Source organism: Oryx dammah, unplaced genomic scaffold, assembly GCF_014754425.2.
Source record: "Oryx dammah isolate SB20612 unplaced genomic scaffold, SCBI_Odam_1.1 HiC_scaffold_5, whole genome shotgun sequence".
In the NCBI taxonomy this organism is placed as follows: Eukaryota; Metazoa; Chordata; class Mammalia; order Artiodactyla; family Bovidae; genus Oryx; species Oryx dammah.
The window spans coordinates 27,335,867-27,362,451 of NW_024070189.1; the positions used below are offsets into that span (position 1 = coordinate 27,335,867).

Genomic DNA, 26,585 nt, shown 5'->3' on the forward strand with positions numbered 1-26,585 from the left:
TTAGAGTGTTCTATTTATTGAATACGAATAACTTTACAGCAGGAAGGGTTCTCAGAGATGTCAGAACCTCAGCTCCATAATTTATGAGCCTTGTTACATTGGGCAAGTTCTCTAATCTTTCTGTGCTTCAGTTCTCCCAGCTTATGGTGATAAGATGGCAGAACTAAGATTAAATTGGTGATAGTCATAGTACAAACTTTGTAGGATTGTTATTAGGTATAAATGAAACAATAAATCTAAGAAACCTAGAATAGACTCTGGTACCCACTTGTAAGTGCTATGAGTATGGGTCTGTAGTAGTTGTGGTTGTCATGATGATTCTACTAGTAGTAACGGTAGCGGAACCATACAGAACAATAATAGTTATAGAAAAAGTAGAAGTGGTAACGGTAGTGATCATAGTAGCGGTGGTAACAGTAGTAACAGGAACAGTATTAACGACATCACAGGAGTAGAGCTAGAAGAACTATTGTGCTCATCTTCATTGTCAGTACGATCATCAACTTCCAGGGGGTCACACATTCAAATATTTCCAGAAACCACACAAGTGACATCAATGAATGAAGTAAGCCAGATCTAAGAGAAGTATTGCAGAGTATAGAAAAGAAGAATACTTATGCCCTGTTTAAATACCTTCAAATTTATTACTTGAAACACTGATGTCACCAAGGAAAAACAAAGTATGTGACACAGATCTTAGCAAGAATCAATAATTCACAACCTCTGATTTAGTCCAAGTTATGCATTTAAATTGAAAGAAAGAAGGTTGTTAGCATACCTAGTCCCTGTGTTTGAATGTACCCTAAGTTTTCTTTTTATTCTTTCATTTCCCCAAATTATAACCCCTCCACCCTCTCCACAAAATCCTGAGTGTTGATACGTATATGTTTGCAGCTACTATTTTTCAGCATTCCCAAGTTTTACAAGGCTTGGATTTGACACTTAGGGTCTCACTTCAAGTCTTTCTTTTGCCCACCCTCCTTGTAACTGTTCTCTTTCACTATGTCATGCATTCAGACTACTTAGCAAGCCTGCTGATATCCATCTTTCACACATACCCAGGCCCTCATAGTTAAGTTGCAGCAAGCAACATTGTCAATGCTGGTGGGCTGGCCACGTACCAGAACCTCATCACTGGTAACCTTCTCTATCCTTTTGATCTTAAATATAGCTTATAGGTGATATTGATGAAATGACTAAAGGAACCAGATGTGCTGTTTGTGGTGGTGATCCCTGTCACAGTCACGGAGAGATGAGAATCCTACACATTATAGTATAGACATTCAGCTGATTTAGAGATTGTTGATGCATTACACCCTTTGTCTCAACAGGGTCATGGTTTGCAGTTTTAAAGGGCCAGTGAAAATGTTTAGTTTCATTTTTCTCAGTCAAATTTATAAATATAGTAAACAGATTTCTGAAATCTGTTTTACTACACTGAATCCAAAAAATACAAAAAACAAAAACCCCACAAACAGTACAACATTTTGCATTTATTAGGTGCTGCAATACTCAGTTACACTTACAATCATCTATACCCACCTAAAGGTTTCATGACTTATATTAAGAGCTTCATAAAGACTTGGTAGTAAAATTTGATTTTTTTTTCACAATAATGTAAATATATTCTAGAACCACAGAATTAGTCTCAGATGGAACTTTTCTAAACTTTAAGATCAAACAGATCTTAAGTGTGTAAAATAGAGATATTATGTAGAAAAAGCAGAGTAAAAAAGCTGGCTTAAAATTCAACATTTGAAAAACTAAGATCATGGCATCTAGTCTCATCACTTCATGGCAAATAGAATGGGAAAAAGTAGAAGCAGTGGCAGATTTTATTTTCTTGGCTCCAAAATCACTGTGGATGATGACTGGAGCCATGAAGTTAAAAGACCCTTGCTCTTTTGGAAGGAAAGCTATGACAAACCTAGACAGCATACTAAAATGCAGATATCACTTTGCCTATGGTCAAAGGTCCATATAGTCAAAGCTATGGTTTTTCCAGTAGTCATGTACAGATGTGATAGTACCATAAAGAAGGCTTAGCACTAAAGAATTGATGCCTTTGCATTGTGGTGCTGGAGAAGACTCTTGAAAGTCCTTGGACTGCAAGGAGATCCAACCAGTCAATCCTAAAGAAAATCAGTCCTGAATATTCATTGGAAGGACTGATGCTAAAGCTGAAACTCCAATACTTTGGCCACCTGATGCAAAGAACTGACTCATTGGAAAAGACCCTGATGCTGGGAAAGATTGAAGGCAGGAGGAGAAGGGGATGTCAGAGGTTAAGGTGGTTGGATGACATCACTGATTTGACGGACATGAAAAAATTGGATAATTATTATCCAATTATAATTCCAAAGGGCTCAAAGATCCCCCCACTAAACATTCTTTAGGAATCAGAGGTTAAAGGCTTCCCTGTTGGCTCAGTAGTAAAGAATCTGACTGCCAATGCAGCAGATATGGGTTGGATCTCTGATCCGGGAAGATCCCACATGCCGTTGTGACAGCTAAGCCTGTGTACCACAACTGCTGAGCCTGTGCTCTAGAGCCTGGGAGCTGCAACTACTGAGACCACACGCTGCAACTACTAAAGCCTTCTAGAGCTTCTGCTCTGCAACAAGAGAAGCCATCATGAGAAGCCTGCGCATTACAACTAGAGAGTAGCCCTTGCTTTCCATAACTAGAGAAAAGCTCCTGCAGCAGTGAAAACCCAATACAGCCAAAAGTAAATAAATTAATGAAATTACTAAAAATGAAAAAAGAACCAGAGGTTAAGAACTCACTGGATTGAACAGACCAAGTTGAAAAGAATTTATGTAGAGTTTCTGTCACAAATTAACATTAACTGTATCAACCAACACTTGTCCTAGAGTCCATTCTCAGGTCAGATTTCTTACCACAACAACAGTGAGACCATTTTTAAACCATTCTCAGAACTAGTACAAGTCACTGCATGTTCTGAAATTTAATATATTCTCATGGGTTATGCTACATTTTGAGATTATAACCTTATTTACATGCTCCTCTGTCCACATTCAGTACATGTCCTCTTAAAACTGAGACATACAGAAATATTAGAAATATTTATTTTATTTAGATACTTCCCCTTTTCTCACCTAATCCATATATGAATCAAATCATACAAAGCAGGGTTTCTTACTTGGGTGTCACAGAATAATAAAACCCATTTAAAGAGTTCTCAAGGTCTTATAAATTTGAGATGTGTTTTTCAATACTTTCTTGGATTCATTGTTATAAATATTAACATATTCAAGACTTTGAGAAGTTACACAGGAAAGAAAAAAATTTGTTTAAGTTAAATAAGTTACCACAAATCTTTTTCTCACATATATATTACTCACTGAAGCATGATGTAGATGACTACTTATTTCAAGTTGCCATACTCAGTAAAATCCTATTTCTAGATGCTTGGAGAAAAATGGTATAAATGTACCACATAGCAATCTAACCTCAGTTTACTTACAACATTGGCCCAACCCAGTTAGCCACTGTTGCCAAGAGAATTACTGTCACGAACAATACTACTGGATACGAGGATCACCCTTCACTGATAATTAAGTGAGTCCTATTTGGTCCAGGACTTCGTGCCTGAGTTGGGAAGGTCCCCTGGAGGAGATCATAGCAACCCATTCCAGTACTCTTGCCTGGAGAATCCCATCGACAGAAGAGCCCGGTGGGCTGTACTCCATTGGGTTGCACAGGGTTGGACACAACTGAAGCAACTTAGCACACACTCAGGCACTTCTCATATTGTTGTTTGCTTTTTGCTGATTTCTAGAGCAATGAAGAATGTATTTATCTCCTTTTTGGCAATTTTAGATCTGCAGTTACTTTTGGAGGAGAGAATTTGACAACCTTCTCATTAACCTGTAGTCAGAGACAAATATTCTTAACAGAATTTATTTTTATCTCTTCAAGAACATATAAAGATGTAGAAATAACTACCATATGAGAGAGTTAATTCTTAGGTAGGTTGATAAGGAGTGTGGGTCCCTCCAGGAGGAGAAAGGAACAACTTTTATTTTCTATATTTCTTTGTCTTAGTCACAAAAGATGTTTTTTCTTAAGCTCTGAATTGTTATGGCAACAATCTATTTTGCACTGAGCGCAACCGGCTGCAACGGCCAGCGCACTGAGCGCACGGCCAAGAGGAACTACCCGACGTCCGAGGTCAGGGGCAGCGGCCGAGAGTGCCAAGCTGCGACAGTGCAGGAACGGCCGGGAGGAGCCACGCCACGTCTGAAGTCAGGGGTGGTAGCCGGGAGGAGCCACCCCGTGTCCGAGGTCAGGGGCGGTGGCCAGGAGGAGACACCCCGGGCCCGAGGCCAGAGGTGGCGGCTGGGAAGAGCAACCCACGTCCAAGGAGCAGTGGCTGTGCTGGCGCAGGAGGGCCTAGAGGGGCTAACCCACCTTGAAGGTCAGGAAGGGCAGCGGTGAGGAGATACCCTTCCTCCAAGGTAAGGAGCAGCGGCTGCGCTTTGCTGGAGCGCGGTGAAGAGATACCCCATGCCCAAGGTAAGAGAAACCCAAATTAGATGGTAGGTGTTGCAAGAGGGCATCAGAGGGCAGACACACTGAAACCGTACTCACAGAAAACTAGTCAATCTAATCACACTAGGACCACAGCCGTGTCTAACTCAATGAAACTAAGCCATGCCGGCGGGGCAACCCAAGACAGGCGGGTCATGGTGGAGAGGTCTGACAGAATGTGGTCCACTGGAGAAGGGAATGGCAAACCACTTCAGTATTCTTGCCTTGAGAACCCCATGAACACTATGAAAAGGCAAAATGGTAGGATACTGAATGAGGAACTCCCCAGGTCAGTAGGTGCCCAATATGCTACTGGATATCAGTGGAGAAATAACTCCAGAAAGAATAAAGGGATGGAGCCAAAGCAAAAACAATACCCAGCTGTTGATGTGACTGGTGATACAAACAAGGTCCGATGCTGTAAAGAGCAATATTGCATAGGAACCTGGAATGTCAGGTCCATGAATCAAGGCAAATAGGAAGTGGTCAAATGAGATGGCAAGAGTGAACGTCGACATTCTAGGAATCAGAGAACTAAAATGGACTGGAATGGGTGAATTTAACTCAGAAGACCATTATATCTACTACTGCGGGCAGGAATCCCTCAGAAGAAATGGAGTAGCCATCATGGTCAACCAAAGAGTCCGAAATGCAGTACTTGGACGCAATCTAAAAAACGACAGAATGATCTCTGTTTGTTTCCAAGGAAAACCATTCAATATCACCGTAATCCAAGTCTATGCCCCAACCAGTAATGCTGAAGAAGCTGAAGCTGAACGGTTCTATGAAGACCTACAAGACCTTCTAGAACTAACACCCAAAAAAGATGTCCTTTTCATTAAAGGGGACTGGAATGGAAAAGTAGGAAGTTAAGAAACACCTGGAGTAACAGGCAAATTTGGCCTTGGAATGTGGAATGAAGCAGGGCAAAGACTAATAGAGTTTTGCCAAGAAAATGCACTGGTCATAGCAAACACCCTCTTCCAACAACACAAGAGAAGACTCTACACATGGACATCACCAGATGGTCAACACTTAAATGCTATTGATTATATTCTTTGCAGCCAAAGATGGAGAAGCTCTATACAGTCAACAAAAACAAGACTGGGAGCTGACTGTGGCCCAGATCATGAACTCCTTATTGCCAAAATCAGACTTAAATTGAAGAAAGTATGGAAAACCACTACACCATTCAGGTATGACCTAAATCAAATCCCTTATGATTATACAGTGGAAGTGAGAAACAGATTTAAGGGCCTAGATCTGATAGATAGAGTGCCTGATGAACTATGGATGGAGGTTCATGACATTGTACAGGAGACAGGGATCAAGACCATCCCCATGGAAAAGAAATGCAAAAAAGCAAAATGGCTGTCTGTGGAGGCCTTACAAATAGCTGTGAAAAGAAGAAAGGCAAAAAGCAAAGGAGAAAAGGAAAGATATAAGCATCTGAATGCAGAGTTCCAGAGAATAGCAAGAAGAGATAAGAAAGCCTTCGTCAGCGATCAATGCAAAGAAATAGAGGAAAACAACAGGATGGGAAAGACTAGAGATCTCTTCAAGAAAATTAGACATACCGAGGGAACATTTCATGCAAAGATGGTCTCGATAAAGGACAGAAATAGTATGCACCTAACAGAAGCAGAAGACATCAAGAAGAGGTGGCAAGAATACACAGAAGAACTATACAAAAAAGATCTTCACGACCCGGATAATCACGATGGTGTGATCACTCATCTAGACCCAGACATCCTGGAATGTGAAATCAAGTGGGCCTTAGGAAGCATCACTATGAACAAAGCTTGTGGAGGTGATGGAATTCCAGTCGAGCTATTTCAAATCCTGAAAAATGATGCTGTGAAAGTGCTGCACTCAATATGCCAGCAAATTTGGAAAACTCAGCAGTGGCGACAGGACTGGAAAAGGTCAGTTATCATTCCAATCCCAAAGAATGCTCAAACTACCACACAATTGCACTCATCTCACACGCTAGTACAGTAATGCTCAAAATTCTCCAAGCCAGCCTTCAACAATATGTGAACCGTGAACTTCCTGATGTTCAAGCTCGTTTTAGAAAAGGCATAGGAACCAGAGATCAAATTGCCAACATCCGCTGGATGATCAAAAAATCAAAAGAGTTCCAGAAAAACATCTATTTCTGCTTTATTGAGTATGCCAAAGCCTTTGACTGTGTAGATCACAATAAACTGGAAAATTCTGAGAGAGATGGGAATACCAGACCACCTGACCTGCCTCTTGAGAAATCTGTATGCAGGTCAGGAAGCAAGAGTTAGAACTGGACATGGAACAACAGAATGGTTCCAAATAGGAAAAGGAGTACGTCAAGGCTGTATATTGTCACCCTGCTTATTTAACTTATATGCAGAGTACATCATACAAAATGCTGGGCTGGATGAAGCACAACCTGGAATCAAGATTGCTGGGAGAAATATCAGTAACCTCAGATATGCAGATGACACCACCCTTATGGCAGAAAGTGAAGAGGAACTCAAAAGCCTCTTGATGAAAGTGAAAGAGGAGAGTGAAAAAGTTGGCTTAAAGCTCAACATTTAGAAAACGAAGATCATGGCATCTGGTCTCATCGCTTCATGGGAAACAGATGGGGAAACAGTGGAAACAGTGTCAGATTTTATCTTTTGGGGCTCCAAAATCACTGCAGTTGGTGACTGCAGCCATGAAATTAAAAGCCGCTTACTTCTTGGAAGGAAAGCTATGATCAACCTAGATAGCACATTCAAAAGCAGAGACATTACTTTGCCGACTAAGGTCTGTCTAGTCAAGGCTATGGTTTTACCTGTGGTCATGTATGGATGTGAGAGTTGGACTATGAAGAGGCTGAGTGCTGAAGAATTGATGCTTTTGAACTGTGGTGTTGGAGAAGACTCTTGAGAGTCCCTTGGACTGCAAGGAGATCCAACCAGTCCATTCTGAAGGAGATCAGCCCTGGGATTTCTTTGGAGGGAATGATGCTAAAGCTGAAACTCCAGTACTTTGGCCACCTCACGTGAAGAGCTGACTCATTGGAAAAGACTCTGATGCTGGGAGGGATTGGGGGCAGGAGGAGAAGGGGACGACCGAGGATGAGATGGCTGGATGGCATCACGGACTTGATGGACGTGAGTCTGAGTGAACTCCAGGAGTTCGTGATGGACAGGGAGGCCTGGCGTGCTGCAGTTCATGGGGTCGCAGAGAGTCGGACACGACTGAGCGACTGAACAGTACTGAACTGAAGACTAAATTTCTTAGTCAGAATGATCTCTGTTCGTCTCCAAGGCAAACCATTCAATATCACAGTAATATAAGTCTATGCCCAACCGGTAATGATGAAGAAGCTGAAGTTGAACGGTTCTATGAAGACCTACAAGATCTTCTAGAATTAACACCGAAAAAAGATGTCCTTTTCATTATATGGGGCTGGAATGTAAAAGTAGGAAGTCAAGAAACACATGGAGTAACAGGCAAATTTGGCCTTAGAGTACAGAATGAAGCAGGGCAAAGGCTAATAGAGTTGTCGAGAGAAGGCACTGGTCATAGCAAACACCCTCTTCCAACAACACAAGAGAAGACTCTACATATAGATATCACCAGATGGCTAACACAAAATTAGATTGATTATATTCTTTGCAGCCAAAGACAGAGAAGCTCCATACAGTCAGCAAAAACAAGAGTGGAAGATGACTGTGGCTCAGATCATGGACAACATGCCAAATTCAGACTTAAATTGAAGAAAGTAGGGAAAACCACTAGGCCATTTAGGTATAACCTAAATCAAATCCCTGATGATTATACAGTGGAAGTGAGAAATAGATTCAAGGGACTAGATCTGATAGAGTGCCTGAAGAACTATGGACGGAGGTTCATGACATTGTACAGGAGACGGAGCAAGACCATTCCCAAGAAAAAGAAATACATAAAGCAAAATGGCTGCCTGAGGAGGCCTTACAAATAGCTGTGAAAAGAAGAGAAGTGAAAAGCAAAGCTATACCCATTTGAATGCAGAGTTCCAAATAATCACAAGGAGAGATAAGCAAGCCTTCCTAGGTGATCAATGCAAAGTAATAGAGGAAAACAACAGAATGGGAAAGACTAGAGATCTCTCAAGAAAATTAGAGATACCAAGGGAACATTTCACACAAAGACAGGCACGATAAAGGACAGAAATGGAATGGGCCTGATAGAAGCAGAAGATATTAAGAACAGGTGGCAAGAATATACAGAAAAACTATACCAAAAAGATCTTTACAACCCAGATAATCAAGATGGTGATCACTCACCTAGAGTTCCTAGAGCTAGACATCCTGGAATATGAAGTCAGGAGGGCCTTAGGAAGCATCACTATGAACAAAGCTAGTGGAGGTGATGGAATTCCAGTTGAGCTATTTCAAATCCTGAAAGATGATGCTGTGAAAGTGCTGCACTCAATATGCCAGCAAATTTGGAAGACTCAGCAGTGGCCACAGGATTGGAAAAGTTTGGTTTCTATTCCAATCCCAAAGAAAGGCAATGCCAAAGAATGCTCAAACTACTGCACAATTGCACTCATCTCACAAGCTAGCAAAGTAATGCTCAAAATTCTCTGGGCCAGGCTTCAACAATATGTGAACCGTGAACTTCCAGATGTTCAAGACAGTTTTAGAAAAGGCAGAGGAACCAGAAATCAAATGCCAACATCCGCTGGGTCATGGAAAAAGCAAGAGAGTTCCAGAAAAACATCTGTTTCTGCTTTATTGACTATGCCAAAACCTTTGACTGTGTGGATCACAATAAACTGTGGAAAATTCTGAAAGAGATGGGAATACCAGACCACTTGGCCTGCCTCTTGAGAAATCTGTATGCAGGTCAGGAAGCAACAGTTACAACTGGACATGGAACAACAGACTGGCTCCAAATAGGAAAAGGAGTACATCAAGGCTGTATATTGTCATCCTGCTTATTTAACTTCTATGCAGAGGACATCATGTGAAATGCCAGGCTGGATGAAGCACAAGCTGGAATCAAGATTGTCAGGAGAAATATCAATAACCGCAGATATGCAGATGACACCACCCTTATGGCAGAAAGTGAAGAACTAAAGAGCCTCTTGATGGCTTTAAGCTCAACATTCAGAAAACTTAGATCATGGCATCTGGTCCCATCACTTTATGGCAAATAGACAGATAAACAGTGGAAACAGTGGCTGACTTTATTTTTCTGGGCTCCAAAATCACTACAGATGGTGACTGCAGCCATTAAATTAAAAGACGCTTACTCCTTGGAAGGAAAGTTATGACCAACCTAGATAGCATATTCAAAAGCAGAGACATTACTTTGCCAACAAAGGTCCATCTAGTCAAGGCTACGGTTTTTCCAGTAGTCATGTATGGTTGTGACAGTTGGACTGTGAAGAAGGCAAGCGCTGAAGAATTGATGCTTTTGTACTGTGGTGTTGGAGAAGACTCTTGAGTGTCCTTTGGACTGCAAGGAGATCCAACCAGTCCATCCTAAGGGAGATCAGTCTTGAATTTTCATTGGAAGGACTGATGTTGAAGCTGAAACTCCAATAATTTGGCCACCTGATGTGAAGAACTGACTCATTTGAAAAGACCCTGATGCTGGGAAAGATTGAGGGCAGGAGGAAAAGGGGTCGATAGAGGATGAGATGGTTGGATGACATCACTGACTCAATGGATGTGGGTTTTGGTGGACTCTGGGAGTTGGTGATGGACAAGGAGGCTTGGCGTGCCGCAGTCTATGGGGTCGCAAAGAGTTGGACATGACTGGGCAGTTGATCTGAACTGAATTGAACTTTCTTTAAGCCAAGAGCTAATGATTACACACACAAAAAAACAACTCATCTTGCTCAAGGATATGTATGTTGTGGGAGTGGGTCTGGTAAGACCTTTCTATCATCAGTAACTAATTGAAAAAGTACATAACGACTTGATTAGACTATCAGATGGGGCTCTCTATACCCCTCTGATGTCCATATCAGAAGCTTTCTCCATCCCTTTCCATTAATAAAAATGCCACACAAAACTCCGAGTGACTGAAGCCGTGTCTTTGGTCCCAAAGTGAAATTCTCCTCTTCAGAGATCATGAATCTGACGCCCTTCACCATAAGCTATCACTAGGAAGTTATATCAAAGGTACATTTTAATAGTGGGATACAGAGAAGTTATCATATTTGCTAAAAACCTTTGGTACATTTGAGAATTCTCAAATAAATAATATACTAAGTCAAAGTCTAAAGCAATTAAAATACACAGTGAGTGAGGTAAGTCAGACAGAAAAAGAGAAACACTGTATGATTGTACCTATATATGGAATCTAAAACACCCAAACTCATAAAACAGAATAGAATGACAGCTACTAGGTGATGGGGGTTGGAAATTGGGGAAATATTGCTTGAGGGTACAAACTTAGAATTAGGAGATCAGTAAGTCTTGGAGATCTAATGTACAGCATAATAATAGGGTCAATAATACTGAATTAAAAACTTCAAAGTTTCGATGGGACTAATTTTAATTGTTCTTACCAGAAAAAGAAAAAGATATTTAGATATGTCATATGATAGAGGTATTATCTAATGCTTCAGTGATAGTCACATTGTAATTATAAATGTACCAAATCTACACATTGTGTACTTTACACAAGGTCACATGTCAACTGTATCTCTATTAAAAAATATATATACAAAGGATGATCTCAATAAAAATATGTACATTCTGGAATTTTCTCCAAAAGGTTTATGTCATAAAGTCTTCCTTATTTAATAATACTGACTATCTCTATGGGAAATTTACACTGAAATAGGATTTCTCTTCTCTTTAGAAGAAAAACATGTTATCATTATTGTATTGCATCAATGACAATTTCCTTAGTGCTAGCACATACCCCAGGGTTTTTATAATATCTCAAAAAGAAATGTGCAAAGGTAGGCAATCAATCATTACAGAGGGCAAACACTTTCTCATTATTTTCTCCTGTGTGACCAACAGTAATATACTCAACCTTTCTAGGCTTCTCTCTTCTGACAAATGATGGGCTTGTATTAATAATAGAAGATCTATAACTATATTAGATCTAGATTCCTCAAATTATGTCATCATTCTTCCACAAGGTTATTTATGAATAAGAGCCCATGATTGCTAGGAAATACACTCAAATTGATTTTCCAGTTTTGTGATAGGTTCTTCTAAATCAAGCTTTTTATTTAGAGTTTAGAAACAAATGTGTCTATGATAAACAAGCTGGAGAATATTAAGGGCATAATCTACGATTCTAAAGCTGAATTCTGAGTAATCTCTTTGGCAGGACATGTTGTTATCCCTTCTGTGAGTGGACATTCAGTGTTCAAAGCAACGAGCTCTTTGATAGTTGGAAATTTTGGATTCTGTTCTATTTTTAAAAGCTACTATATCAGTATTCATCAACTGTTTGACATAGCCATTCATTTATTTTCAAAAAGGCCATTCTATAATCACACTTCCTTTCAGGAAGCCCACCAACTAAGCAAAAGCCTGAATTACTGATAGCAGTTATACAGGGACCTTCCTGTTGGATACGAACGAAGACTAACTAAACTAATGTGCTAAATCTCAGGCTAATAATTATAGAGAAAGTGGTAAGAAAGCTTATTTTCATGGTTGTGGACCTTTAATACAAAGTGTAGCAAGCAAAAACATTCTAGAATAAGTATATTTCTTATTTGTATTTTTAGTAAGGTTGATTTAACTATTCTCTAAATGTAAGAAATTTGTTAAATTTTATTAGAAATAATTATAATTTAAAAATATTGACTATCCAATAAAATAAATTTTAAGTTATATTAAACATAATTAATGAGACATTAAAATAATTCATTTGTGGTGGTTAAGTAGGAGCCAGTTAACAATGTTTTCAAAATACTTAAAGATCCTATTTCTATAAAATAAATCCAATTTTTTCCACTAAATATTCACACACAATTTGAATTATGTTAAGACTAATAAATGCTTTATGATAATTTTTAAAATTCTTAGAACATTCATATACATTTAAAAACTGTTTTCACATTATTCTACTTTTAATATAGTATAAAATGATTAGGAAACAATATAAAAATCTGCATAACTCTAAATTATTTCTTAGGTTAGATCAGATATTGGTGGGGTAATTAAAAGGCCACTTGGAAAAACTGTTGCTTAGTAATGTTTTGTCACTAAGATGCTATATCAATTATGCTTATATCATTGGATATTTTGGTGAGATTCTGTTATTCACTGGACCTAATTCAACTTGAAGTTTCTCCACAGCAATGGACATCAGGTGTTACCTTGAGTGGTAACTAAAGAAAGAGGGTTTCCTGTAGAGAAGATTGTTTAATAATACCTATAATAACCCAGTATGTTTCCACTGAATTAAAAAACAGAAACAATTCTGGAGGTAGGAAATATCCAGACTAACCAGGAGTCTTAATGCCACACCCTGACTTATCCTCCTTTGTAATCCAAGAACTGAGTTATAAATAGGGAACATAGCACCTAGCTTATCTATCATAATCTTAATCTGAAATAAAGTGAAATACCTACAAACCCTAGGACTTAGTATGCAGTCACAGTGTAGGAAATAATAAAGTCTATAAAACCACTGCTCTCTAGAAATTTTGGAAATTAGAACATAGAGAAAGCAAATTTTACTACAGAAAAATATAAAATGTAGTCATGGGGTGGTATCAACTGTGATGTTCAAATTTCAGAATACTTCAGAGATCTCCTGTTAGTTAATAAATTGTTGATGAACACTTTAAAGGCCTTTCTTAAACCTTTAAATGTGGCATAGTACATATAAACATGATGTCATTTATTAGATTGGACTACTTGTCACTAGTTATTTCCTCAACAATCCTAACAATGAGGAAAATTTAAAAATGTTGGAGGAAAAATGTAATAAAACTGATTGCTTATTCATAAAAATGTTACCTATCAGTTTCCTACAAACTATGACACTCCTACCTTACTTCTGAGTATACACATAAAGAAATATTTTACTTGAATCAATGTTGTGGAATCATTAAATGATTCTGGTCTCACTAAACCTCTGTAGGAATGAGGTAATAATGTAAACAACTCATGAGGAAATCTGGTGATTTTAATAATTAATGATGAAAATATATTACATAATAAAAACTATTATCAAGTTACACATTTAGCCATTGAAAGAAATGGTTTTCTGAAAGATAAATGTATTAAATTCCATTGATTTGTTTTCCTCTTGTTTTTATAGTATAGAAAGCATACATGAACCTGCAATATCTAAAATAAATTCATGTAGATCAGTCCTGGGTGTTCTTTGGAGGGAATGATGCTGAAGCTGAAACTCCAGTACTTTGGCCAACTCATGCAAAGAGTTGACTCATTGGGAAAGATTCTGATGCTGGGAGGGATTGGGGGCAGGAGGAGAAGGGGACGACCGAGGATGAGATGGCTGGATGGCATCACTGACTCAATGGATGTGAGTTTGAGTAAACTCCGGGAGTTGGTGACGGACAGGGAGGCCTGGCATGTTGCAATTCATGGGGTCACAGAGTCGGGCATGACTGAGCGACTGAACTGAATTGAACTGATTTACTTATACTCTAAGAAATTATTGTCAAGATGGCAGAATTAGTTAAGGAAGAAATTCTCACTGCTCTCCCCCAGTACTCAATAATAATATATAAAAAGCCAAAGGACTAAGCTAGATAAAAGAAAATCCCATAGACTAAGAATATATTTTGTCACCAAAGAAGAATAGTTTATGGAAATCTGATATAATATGAGGTTGATTTTATTATTTAACATATAAAATGTTTCTCCTCATATCTGTTTAGTCTAGTGCTTAATGACATATCAAGCACTTTCTATCTAAGATTCACTTTTCTTTAAAGTAAACTTTGGTTTCATGAATACTTCTTAAAGAAGCAGAGAGAAAAGAACAGTTAAAATTTCTAATAAAAATGCTCTTAATTAAAACTTGTCAAAAGCAAGTTAAATGCAAAAAAAAAAAAGAGAGAGAGAGAGAATCAGGGACCTATGGTCAAATATGTAGTGAACTAGATATGAGTTAAAGAAAAAATAATGTAAAATATACAAAAAATAAGCAATGATCTAAACATTTTTGAAGAGGAGAAATTTTGCCAAATTTAAAATAGTACAATTATAGCTTAAAGGTTTGCTTAAAAGAGACTGAACACATAAAGGACCCTATTCTCATATACCCATATTTAACTGTATATTTTCTCTTCAAAAATAATTTTCATCTACATCAAAGGTTTGTGAGATACTTTGAATAGAGAACAAAATCAAAGGCCATTGTGTTTAATAGAAGTTCAGAATGTTCAAATGGAAAGAGTATTGATTCTCTTTCCTTGGAACTTTCAATTACATTTGATTATTTTTAAAACAGAGATTTCATTTTAAATGGGCCACTAATGTAAACCAAGCACGGCCTCCAAATTAAAAGAAATTTTACTCTCATGTGAAAATGAGAATTTGTGTGTGATTGTGTGATCTAATTTAAATTAATCAACTAAATTAATCAACACCAGTATACTTCCATGAATACAAGTAGACACTTTTTCTTTGTCTTTATCCATTTATTCTACCTTCTTCCCTGTCACTGGGAGAAGCAACCAAGCTCCCAGCTAAATAAATCCTGCCATTTGTGTATCTGATCCCATCTCATCTACTTAGAGACAATATTCCAGCATTTCTTACTTCTGTCTACTGCCTAGACACTTTTTCCTCCTCTATCCTTTCTTACCCCATCAGTATTCAAACATGACATTATTTCTCTCATCTAAGAAAAAAAAATACCCTCTTGATCTCACCCCCCTCTTCAGCTACTGACCTGGATCTTTCCTTTTTTTTAATGGTAAAACTTGTTAAAAGTATTGCTGATACTTGCTATCTCCTCTCCAATTCTCTCTTCTCATTCCTTTTGAATCTCCTATTCTCTTCTATTTCCCACCAGTCCACTGAAAATGTTTTTATTAAGATCCCTAATAACATCTGTGTTGCTAAATATGGCAGTCAGTGCTCAATCCTCATCATCCTTGCTCAGTTTGAAGCATTTAACTCAGCTAATCACTGTCAAACGAAGATCATGGCATCTGGTCCCATCACTTCATGGGAAATAGATGGGGAAACAGTGGAAACAGTGTCAGACTTTATTTTTGGGGGCTCCAAAATCACTGCAGGTGGTGACTGCCGCCATGAAATTAAAAGACGCTTACTCCTTGGAAGGAAAGTTATGACCAACCTAGATAGCATATTCAAAAGCAGAGACATTACTTTGCCGACCAAGGTCCGTCTAGTCAAGGCTATAGTTTTTCCAGTGGTCATGTATGGATGTGAGAGTTGGACTGTGAAGAGGCTGAGTGCTGAAGAATTGATGCTTTTGAACTGTGGTGTTGGAGAAGACTCTTGAGAGTCCCTTGGACTGCAAGGAGATCCAACCAGTCCATTCTGAAGGAGATCAGCCCTGGGATTTCTTTGGAAGGAATGATGCTGAAGCTGAAACCCTAGTACTTTGGCCACCTCATGCGAAGAGTTGATTCATTGGAAAAGACTGATGCTGGGAGGGATTGGGGGCAGGAGGAGAAGGGGACAACAGAGGATGAGATGGCTGGATGGTTTCACTGACTCGATGGACGTGAGTCTGAGTGAACTCCAGGAGTTCATGATGGACAGGGAGGCCTGGTGTGCTGCGATTCATGGGGTCGCAAAGAGTTGGACATGACTGAGCAACTGAACTGAACTGAACTGAATTACTGTCTCCTCCTTGAAATACTTTCTTGACTTGGCTTCCAAGATACCACACCTATAATATTTGTGGCCCCCTCATTCTACTTTGTTGGTCTCCTCACCTTTCCCACCTCTGTACACTCAAGTGTGTTTGTATGGCATTCTTGAACCACTGATCTTTTGTCTTCTCTAACTCCCTTGAGATCTCAGCAAGCTCTAAATACCATTTTCACTTATATGTCAGCAGGGAGCCCTCCCTCAAAGTACAAATTTTTATGTCCAGCTCCCTGCTGAATATCTCAGAATTAATGTTTCTGAAATTGAGGTGCAGACCTTCCTCTTACAATCTCTCCCAAATTGGTAGTTTCCTCAATTGCTTGTCTTCAGTACTTCATTCCAAAAAGCTTATCATCATTGCTGGCTTTCCCTTCTAATTCACTTTTTCAGCAAATCTTGCTGCCTCTAAACATTTCTAGAATCTTCCCTTTGTTTATCACCTTCACTGCTTTCACTCAGGTCTAAGCCCCTCTAATCCTTCACTCATTGTTAAACTAGCTTTCTGTCTGTTATATCTTCTTCCATATTGATCCTCCTATAGTGAGGACCGTATTCTCAACACAACAGATTAATCCTATTAAAACAAGTCAGATCATGTCACTTGACTGTTTAAAACTCTGCAACAGTTTTCACTATCACTCAGAGTGCAAACTGAAATCCTTACAATGACCTGTAAGACCCTATACACAATCTGGCCTCCCTCATCTCCTAATCCTTCCTATCTTTATCTTTTCACTTTATGCATACTGCTCTCCATGCTATTGCTTGAACACATCAGGTAAACTCACACATCAAGGCCTCTGTACTTAACTGCTTTTTCTGCCTGGCATGTTCTTCCCACAGGTAGACTTATTACCTTTTTACCAAGGCCTTTTCTGGTGCCTTAGCTAAAATCACAACCCTCATTGTTATTTCCTCCCTGACATCTTTTGTTATCCTTCCCTGGTTTATTTTTCTCTTCAGCATTTATCACTACCCAACAAACTTAAATTTATTTACCTTGTTCTTATCTGTTTCCCTGTCTAGAATTTAAACTCCATGAAAGAGGAACTTTCTGTGTTTTGCACCCTTACTGCATAGAAACGTTCTCAGTATATAATAAACACTCAAAAATATATTTGTTAAATAAATGAATCAGAACATTTATACCAGAACCTTGTATGTATAAGATGAGTTCAAGGGATCCTGTCTCTAGGAAATCTGTAAAACTCTAGAAAAATAATCCATGCGTTTAAAAAGCTGCTGGTCTGTTGGATTAAGTAAGGCTTAAGTACTTTAAACTGCCATTTCTCATCTTTTTTCTTAACCCACCTCCCACTATTCTAGCACTTTTCTGAATAGTAAGAGAAATCAACAGCCATACCACCCTGAAAGTGCCCGATCTCGTCTGAATAGTGAGAGGACTTAATCTCAGGATAATCTAAACCATTCTAGATCACCCTGCTCCTTCACGTAGCTCTAGCCTGGTAAGATCTCAAATGTTAAAGGCAGCCAGCTTTCAGCTGGAGATGTTTAGCATGCAGTCGTATCTTGCTTACCACTTACCCATCTATGCTTAATAAACTTTATACCTTGGCATACACGTGTGTATGTATATGTGTGTACATGCTTGTTTGTTTTGTTGTTGCCAGTGAGTTGCTGCATTTTATAATGAATATTAATTTTTAACATTAAGGAGCTGTGGTTTTAGAGTAAAAACCCTGAAAAATGTTTGTAGAAAAAATTATTTTTGGAACAATTTTCTTTATGGTTTGTTACCATAATAAGATATAAGCCCAAGTGAGGTATTCATCAAAAGAAATATATATATTTACTTTACCTGGAGTTAACACAGCAGGATTAGATGGGATTTCACTGTCCTCATCAGTACTTTCATCATAGATTGCATTTCTGTCAGTAGTCATTTCAGAACATGTTGGAGTTTCCCTAGAAAGAGAGGAAGGTGGGATTATAAATTATTGGTTAATTCTTGGCCAGGTCTCAAATTCACCAGTAAGTATTTATAGAAAATATCCTTGGAAAAACATTATAATTAACAAATATGTATTCAAATTGTGTAATTAAGAATGCGCTTTAAAGACCATTTGTTAACTCTCTTAAGAACAAGTGTGTTTTACCTAATGTAAATGGTGTTTAGTGCTCACTGTAATTAATTCTTGAATCAGTTTATTATCATTTATTATTCATCTGTCAAATCACAATACTACTCTCCTAAATTATCTTCCGTGTGTCACAGAGTGGTCAGTACTTTACTGATTTCAAAGTAGTTCTGCCTTTGAGCAGAACTCATTTGGTCTTCCCCAGATTCTGAGATGGCTACCTTTACTCTTATTATGAAGATAGTCAAGTGAGGCACAGAGAGTTTAAAGGACAAAGCCAAGTATCATTAGATATCAGTACCAGATCAACACTTGAACTAGGATCATCTGATACTAAATGTTATATTCTTTATATTATGCCATTAGTAAATTTGTGCTTTCTCTCAGATTCAGGAATAATAGACCCAAACCTATATCAGTTAATGCCTAAAGTAATTATAATTGTTCAAGCCATATCAGCCATAAGTCACCTATGATTCTCCCTTAAAAATCAAGTACATATTCATGCTCAGAGCCATTTGATCCTAAAATTAACAACTACTTAGATCAGGATTACAAATGTGTGCCCAACCTCTGTGGATCTGCAGAAGATGAAAGTTTTTAATTGATATATTCCTTAGTGATGCCAAAGAATTAAACTACTATTATTTAGCAGTCTCATGGCAGTTTTATGATTTAAGTGTAGGTGTGACTGTTGGGCAGATAATGGAGAGATTATGTTGTGTATTCTCCAGCCCACTGTAACTAACAACCACAGCATCCAACCCCAGGCTATGATATGTCACTAAAAAGTTTGCATCTAACTTTCATTAAGTTTGGGGAGAAATTCCACTAAAATGTATGCTTCTGCCACCCCAAAACAGAAAGATCAAAAATACATCTTATGTTCGATGTTCTTTTCCAGTTCTTGAACTTCATTTAACAATTTATGTAAGCTTCTGATCTTTGCTTTCTTCTCATTCAGCACCAGAATGAACCGTTTATAAAGATCAGTCTCTACAGCTTCCTTAGCACTCACACATTTTTCAAACCTAAAATGTAAATTAAAAAACCAATTAATACATGGTGTGGGGTTTTCTTAGCATTATTCAATCTAATACTGAAGATGATTTAAAATTTTTTTTCAAGAAAAATATAGTTAAAATCATTTTAAGTAAAAATTAATTAAAAATAAACAATTCCAACTTTAAAAATCACTTTAAAGTGTTTTCACTGATTTAAAGTTTTATATTGGTAAACAAATAATTAGAACTTACTGTTCATTAGCATTTGTAGTTTACACATTGAGAAAAGGATCAAAATTGAAAATTCATAGCAAAAAAGCTTTTAAAACACCTAAATGCCTAAATGTAATAACTTATTCACATCTTTGGCTTATTTCCAAAAGAACATATTTGTGAGAGAAATTTGAAACAAGGGTAACTATAGCCTGTTTCTGGTACTTTGTTAATATTACTGTAATAGCAACCATGATCTTATTTTGGGATTAAATGATTTACCTAATCTGTTCTCCCAAAATAGATTATGAACTGCTCCATAGCAAGAACATCATATACCAAGTTGCATCTTATAATCCAGCAAACACATACACACTTAAATGTATGTACTTATAAAATAAATGAAAGCATCCAACTTGAAATTTCCAAGGAGATATGTAAAACACTATATACTTTAAATTTAGGTATATAGGACAAAACATTAAATTCTTTATCATTTATAATTTTTTCTATAATATTCAAATGAGCTAATAAGAGACAGTACTAACTTTAATCCCTCATATATATATAAAGAAGGCAGACTAGCAGAAATTGAATATACTTGATATGTGCCTACACACAGACAATGAATAAACCTCTATTTTAAAGACTAAAACATAAATTATTTCATGCAATATATTCATTTAAAAGTAGTTGAGGACTTCTTGAAGGAAAGTAACTCAGCTCTGTGCTCTGTGATAACCAGAGGGGTTGGACTGGAGGGTGGGGTGGGAGAGAGGCTAACTAGGGAAGGGATATATGTATATATTGTATATACACACAGCTGCTTGTTGTCAACAGAAACCAACACAACATAGTAAAATAATTATCCTCCAGTTAAAAAAAAAAACTAAAAGGGTAAAAGCTAAATACAAAAAACACTGAATATTCAAAACAAAATATTTCTGGATGGGAAAACAAGGAATTTAAGAATAAATGTCAAAAACACAACAATAATGAGAGCAGAAACAAGGCGATTTCCTAGAAAACACCACCTCAAATAATACAGATTAAATGATAACCCAAAATAAAATGATACACAAATGTTAACATGTGGTACTTAGTGCAGTAATCCTTGTATTTTCAGCTCTGACCCAGTTTATACCCAGGTCAGGGTTGTTCAGCAAAAGAATATCTGCATAGAGTTCAGAAGACAAAGAATGCTAAAAAGAAATGGAAAAGAAAGCAGTGGTAGAGATTTAATAAGCCTTTAAGTACTAAAGAAGACAGTAAACAGCTGTTCCTCATCCTTTCTGATGACAGAACAAGAGGAAATGGCCTTCAAGTATACCATGAAGGACCCAGATTACCAATAGATGGAAGGAAGAATTTTCTGCCTGTGACTGTTCTTAAATAATGCAATGGATGACCAACAAGAGTTGAAGATATCTCTTGAGTCTTTAAATATCAGACTGAATTCATCTGGCTATAATGTTATCCTAGCTTGAAGGCAGAGAAGAGCTTTCAAGGTCTCTTCTATTCTAATGATCCCATGAGTGTCAACCCAATTCAATCTGCTGAAAACTGCCTCCAATTATAGGTTTAATAACTATAACTCAGAATAAAGCTAGAGAGTTTCTAACTTGATGTTTGAGTACAAACAAAAGACCTATTCACTAACACGGAACTTGAGAATTGTTATTTGAAACTAAGAAAAACCAGTGAAATTAATATAGCTAATGACCTAAGGATTTACATACAATAATTCTAATGCTTTCTCTTTCATATAAATTATACAAAAGTAAGTGAATACAGTAATATCACTTGTTTAAAATGGAGCTACGATTGCAATTATTAAATAGCAAATAAAAAATAACAGCAAATATATGTTGAAAGTATACATGTTAAAGCTCATCCTTTTCACTCTTATTGCAATTCCTCATTCCTTACTCAAACCATATTCATTTTCCCCCATCATCCCAAATGGAAATAGCTTTAGATTTGGCTCTGATTATAATGATACATTTAAATACAAAAATATATGCAGAAAATACTCTCAAGAAGTAAGAAAATTTAATGCACAGTTCCAGACACATATTTCAGTTCAGTCAGTTCAGTTGCTCCATCATGTCTGACTCTTTGTGACCCCATGAACCGCAGCACACCAGGCCTCCCGGTCCATCACCAACTCCCAGACTCCATCTAAACCCATGTCCATTGTATCGGTGATGCCATCCAACCATCTCATCCTCTGTCGTCCCCTTTTCCTCCTGCCCTCAGTCTTTCCCAGCATCAGGGTCTTTTCCAATGAGTTAGTTCTTTGCATCAGGTGGCCAAAGTATTGGAGTTTCAGCTTCAACATCAGTCCTTCCAATGAACACTCAGGACTGATCTCCTTTAGGATGGACTGGCTGGATCTCCTTGCCACCCAAGGGACTCTCAAGAGTCTTCTCCACACCACAGTTCAAAAGCAGCAATTCTTCGGCGCTCAGCTTTCTTCACAGTCCAACTCTCACATCCATACATGACTACTGGAAAAACCATAGCCTTGACTAAACAGACATTTGTTGACAAAGTGATGTCTCTGCTTTTTAATATGCTGTCTAGGTTGGTCATAACTTTTCTTCCAAGGAGTAAGCGTCTTTTAATTTCATGGCTGCAGTCACCATCTGCACTGATTTTGGAGCCCAGAAAAATAAAGTCAGCCACTGTTTCCACTGTTTCACCATCTATTTCCCATGAAGTGATGGGACCGGATACCATGATTTTAGTTTTCTGAATGTTGAGCTTTAAGCCAACTTTTTCACGCTCCTCTTTCACTTTCATCAGGAGGCTTTTTAGTTCTTCTTCACTTTCTGCCATAAGGGTGGTGTCATCTGCATATCTGAGATTATTGATATTTCTCCTAGCAATCTTGATTCCAGCTTGTGCTTCATCCAGCCCAGCTTTTCTCATGATGTACTCTGTATATAAGTTAAATAAGCACGGTGACAATATACAGCCTTGACGTACTCCTTTTCCTTTTTGGAACCAGTTTGTTTTTCCATGTCCAGTTCTAACTGTTGCTTCCTGACCTGCCTGAGAAACCATACAGGTGGTCTGGTATTCCCATCTCTTTCAGAATTTTCCACAGTTTATTGTGATCCACACAGAAACACACTAGTATCATTTAATTTTCTCCTTCTAGATATTCTTTATCTAAAGATGTATTTTACAAAAAAATGAGATACCATCCACATTTTTGGTAATTCACACTTCTCCTCTTAACACAACATAAACATTTCCCATGATATGCTTTTTGCTCATATAATATCCTATTCTCTATTAAATATATTTCAGACCTATCTACCATAGCTTCTAAGTGAATTCTCAGCAACTATTTTGTGTGCCCTCCTTGCTCTCCAGGCACATGTAGTCTGGAAAAAAAATCTGATAAAGAAATGATTGAATCATGAATGGACACTGATATAAGACTAATCAGGAGCAGCCCAGGAAAATGAACTGTGACTAGGCCTAAAGAGAGGGCCTCAACTCTATTTTCTATGTGGATAGATACCTAACTCAGAATGTCCGTGTCCTATTTCTAATCTCTCTGAAGACTCTTGACCAGTACTACTGCCTTATGGAAGCAGTAGTTGTAAATCCTTCACTCATTTCCCAGTGAACTAAGGCTCTGGACGGGGAACAGTTCAGGAAATACAGTTTGGCTGTGACCAAGGTGTATTTACAACTCTTTAAAACAGCCACTTTCTGTGTGATACGAAAGAAAACCAAATTTGGACATCTGGAATTCATCCAGAACCTAGAATTCTCTGGAGTAGATTTTGTTTCCTCTGTTTGGAGGGCCATTCCAAGAACACACATCTTCAATTTCTGAAAAAGATATGTGATCCAGTATTCAGAAAAAAAAGAAAAAGAATAGATGGAGCATAAGACTGGTGACAAGCTACATGGCTGTGTGTTTGATCAAATAGGTAACTTTTTGTTACAATAACACAAGAGAATTTTCTGGATAATTCAGAAATAGCAAATTGAGTATCGGTGCGACACATATTATATGTACCCTCACTCACTGTCTTACAGCACAGGGTGTATTTGTCTCTACTGTCTCATCTTTGTTCCCTGCTGATTTCCCTCCTATGGCAGTGGTGTTGAATACTGATGAGATAATACCTCTTTCAACCTCTGGCAGACATTTTAAAGCAATTTGCTCAAGTACCAAGTACCCAGTCTGCATTTTTGTGGGCAATTTGTGGATCAAATTTCCTATCATCCTGAGGGTATTTTGAGTTTTTAAAATAATGGCTTATCACAACTGGAGTACATCTCCTTTCATTTGATTTATTTTGAATATAAAATAGAAAAATACATCCAGAGTACTGGTATAAGTCCCAAAACATGCTTTCTAGAACATTTTATATTAGTTCACAGCAACATGAATTTCAAAGAGAAAGTTAAAAAGAAATAATAACATATTTTTCTGTATGGTTTCTTTACATTTACGTAATTTTGATTTGGTCTAACTATAGAGTTGGAGATAAAAATTAATTCAGAACTAAAAGAAAATAAGATACTTTATTAATATAAAAATGAGAGTCAAATATAACCAAGTTTTAGGTGACAGATGTTAGGTTCATGCCTTACATTAATTAATAAATATAAATGAATGTATAGAAATTATTTCTTCTAGTAAACCTCATTTATACATAGATATATTGATAAAAACCCTTCATATTTTTCATACACTTCCCCATATACTTACTGATGCACATATAGAACAATATTAGTGACACCCTAAAAAGACCCTAATTTGATAAATGTTCAAATGTTCTTATGTTTATGGATTGAATAAAAGATAAAAAATATTTATATACTAGATATAATAATAAGCATTATTACTATTTTATATATTTTGCACAATTCTTTCATATGTTACAATGTATATGCTAACAAATACATGCATATTATATTAATATGTCTGTAGAGATTTAAATATTCACAACATACATTTCTTTCAAATATCTTTTACATAATAGAGTAATACAGCTATTCCCTGGACCAGCCTAGATCATGATATAATTGAGAAAACTGCATAACTGAGAAGATAGGTCACTTTCTTCTTCATTGTTTAAAGAGGCAAAACCAGGAAAATAAAGCCTTCCAAATGTCTTATCCAGCAGTAACAACTACTGCTTTTTAAAATGCTGAGAATATGAACTTTCAATCAATATGCAAAAACTAAGTTTCTCTCAGGAGCCAAAACATACTTCACCTGAAATAGATGTCATTCATAAAAAGATTTCAAATAAAGAATCAACTATGCTTATTTATATTTCATTTCTCTTTTTTATTCATTATTAATCTCAGAGGTTAAAGTGTCTGCCTGCAATGCAGGAGACCCAGGTTTGATCCCTGGGTGGGGAAGATCCCCTGGAGAAGGAAATGGCAACCCACTCCAGTATTCTTGTCTGGAGAATCCCATGGAAGGAGGAGCCTAGTGGGCTACAGTCCACGGGGTCGCGAAGAGTCAGACATGACTGAGTGACTTCACTTTCACTTTAATCCTTATAAATATCAAACTTCCTAAACTTTGCTTTCTATTAATGGGTTCTGATCCCCACTGTCCAATTACTTCTTACTGTTATTAGTTTTCTGGTGCCACCAAATACTAATGACCTAAAAGTGTTGCTGTTCTCCTATATTGTACAATAACGACCAATAATTTAGTTTAATCACATTAAGCAGAGGTATAATCAATGACACATTTTGTTTTAAATATATGATAGTCTACATATAGTATAAGTGTATAAATCATTAACTTAGAGCTACAATAATATAAAGAGCTTAGTGTTCTTAAGATACAAGCACATTATGTACACACCGTCCTTGAACATCATTCCAATCTCTCAGAAGCCTTTCATTTTCTTTCTGCAGGTGCTCATTTTTGGCTTGGCTTTCTGCAATGGTGTCCAGGCAGTGACAAATAAGTTTTCTAATGACCTCAGCTGGGCTTGCAATTTTCTCTAGGTTGAAGGAACCAAGCCTGAACTAGGATCAAAAGAAAACATGATTAGTTTTGGGAGAAAATCAAGATTGAGTGGCCCAGTTTTAAATATATATATTTTATTCTGAGAGGGAAAAAAAGGTGTAAGATTTAAATATAGTGCATTTACCAGATATAAATACAGTGAACAAAACTACTGAGCAACCTCCTACTTTCTTACTAAAGTTTATCATATAAATCAACATAAACCTAAGAAAAAAAATTAAGTGATAAGTCACTCTCTCACATTTTAGCAGAAATGAAAACAACATAAATACCATAAAAACATGCTACCATCTGTTTCTACTGGTCTAGTACATATTTTAAATCACTACACATCTTCCCTGGTGGCTCAGATGGTAAAGCATCTGCCTACAATGCAGGAGACCCAGGTTCTATCCCTGGGTTGGGAAGATCTCCTGGAGAAGGAAATGGCAACCCACTCTAGTACTCTTGCCTGGAAAATCCCACAGACGGAGGAACGCTGTAGGCTACAGTCCATGATGTCGCAGAGTCAGACACGACTGAGCGACTCTACTTTCACTTTCATACTCAGAATAATAAAATAAATTTCACATGAAAACTCTTTTTGGGGGGGCCACACTGCACGGCATGCCTACAGGATCTTAGTTCCCTGACAAGGAATGGAAACCATGCCTCCTGCTATGCAAGCACAGAGTCTTAGCCACTGGACCACCAGGGAAGTCCCACACATGAAGATTCTAAACTTCAGTTTCTGTTAATACTGATCGGAAAAGCTATCTCTGAAGAAAGAGCAAAAATTTTGTAATATCTGAGAGAAATATAGGGTTTTAAATTTATAAACCTGGGAACAGTAATTACTTCTCTGTCAAAAACCAATAATTTATTA

The 26,585-nt window shown here is 37.4% G+C and overlaps 1 protein-coding gene across 3 annotated transcripts in view; it reads right to left on the bottom strand.

Annotated features, from left to right (window-relative positions):
• XRCC4 (X-ray repair cross complementing 4) overlaps positions 1 to 26,585 on the bottom strand; it is a 283,891-nt gene that overhangs the window by 143,468 nt on the left and 113,838 nt on the right. For all 3 annotated transcript variants that reach the window (XM_040239422.1, XM_040239423.1, XM_040239424.1), the window contains 3 exons: positions 25,553 to 25,719; positions 19,354 to 19,506; positions 18,196 to 18,302 (listed from right to left, as the gene is read on the bottom strand). In XM_040239422.1, the coding sequence (XP_040095356.1) occupies positions 18,196 to 18,302; positions 19,354 to 19,506; positions 25,553 to 25,719 (427 nt within the window). The remainder of the gene's footprint in view (positions 1 to 18,195; positions 18,303 to 19,353; positions 19,507 to 25,552; positions 25,720 to 26,585) is intronic.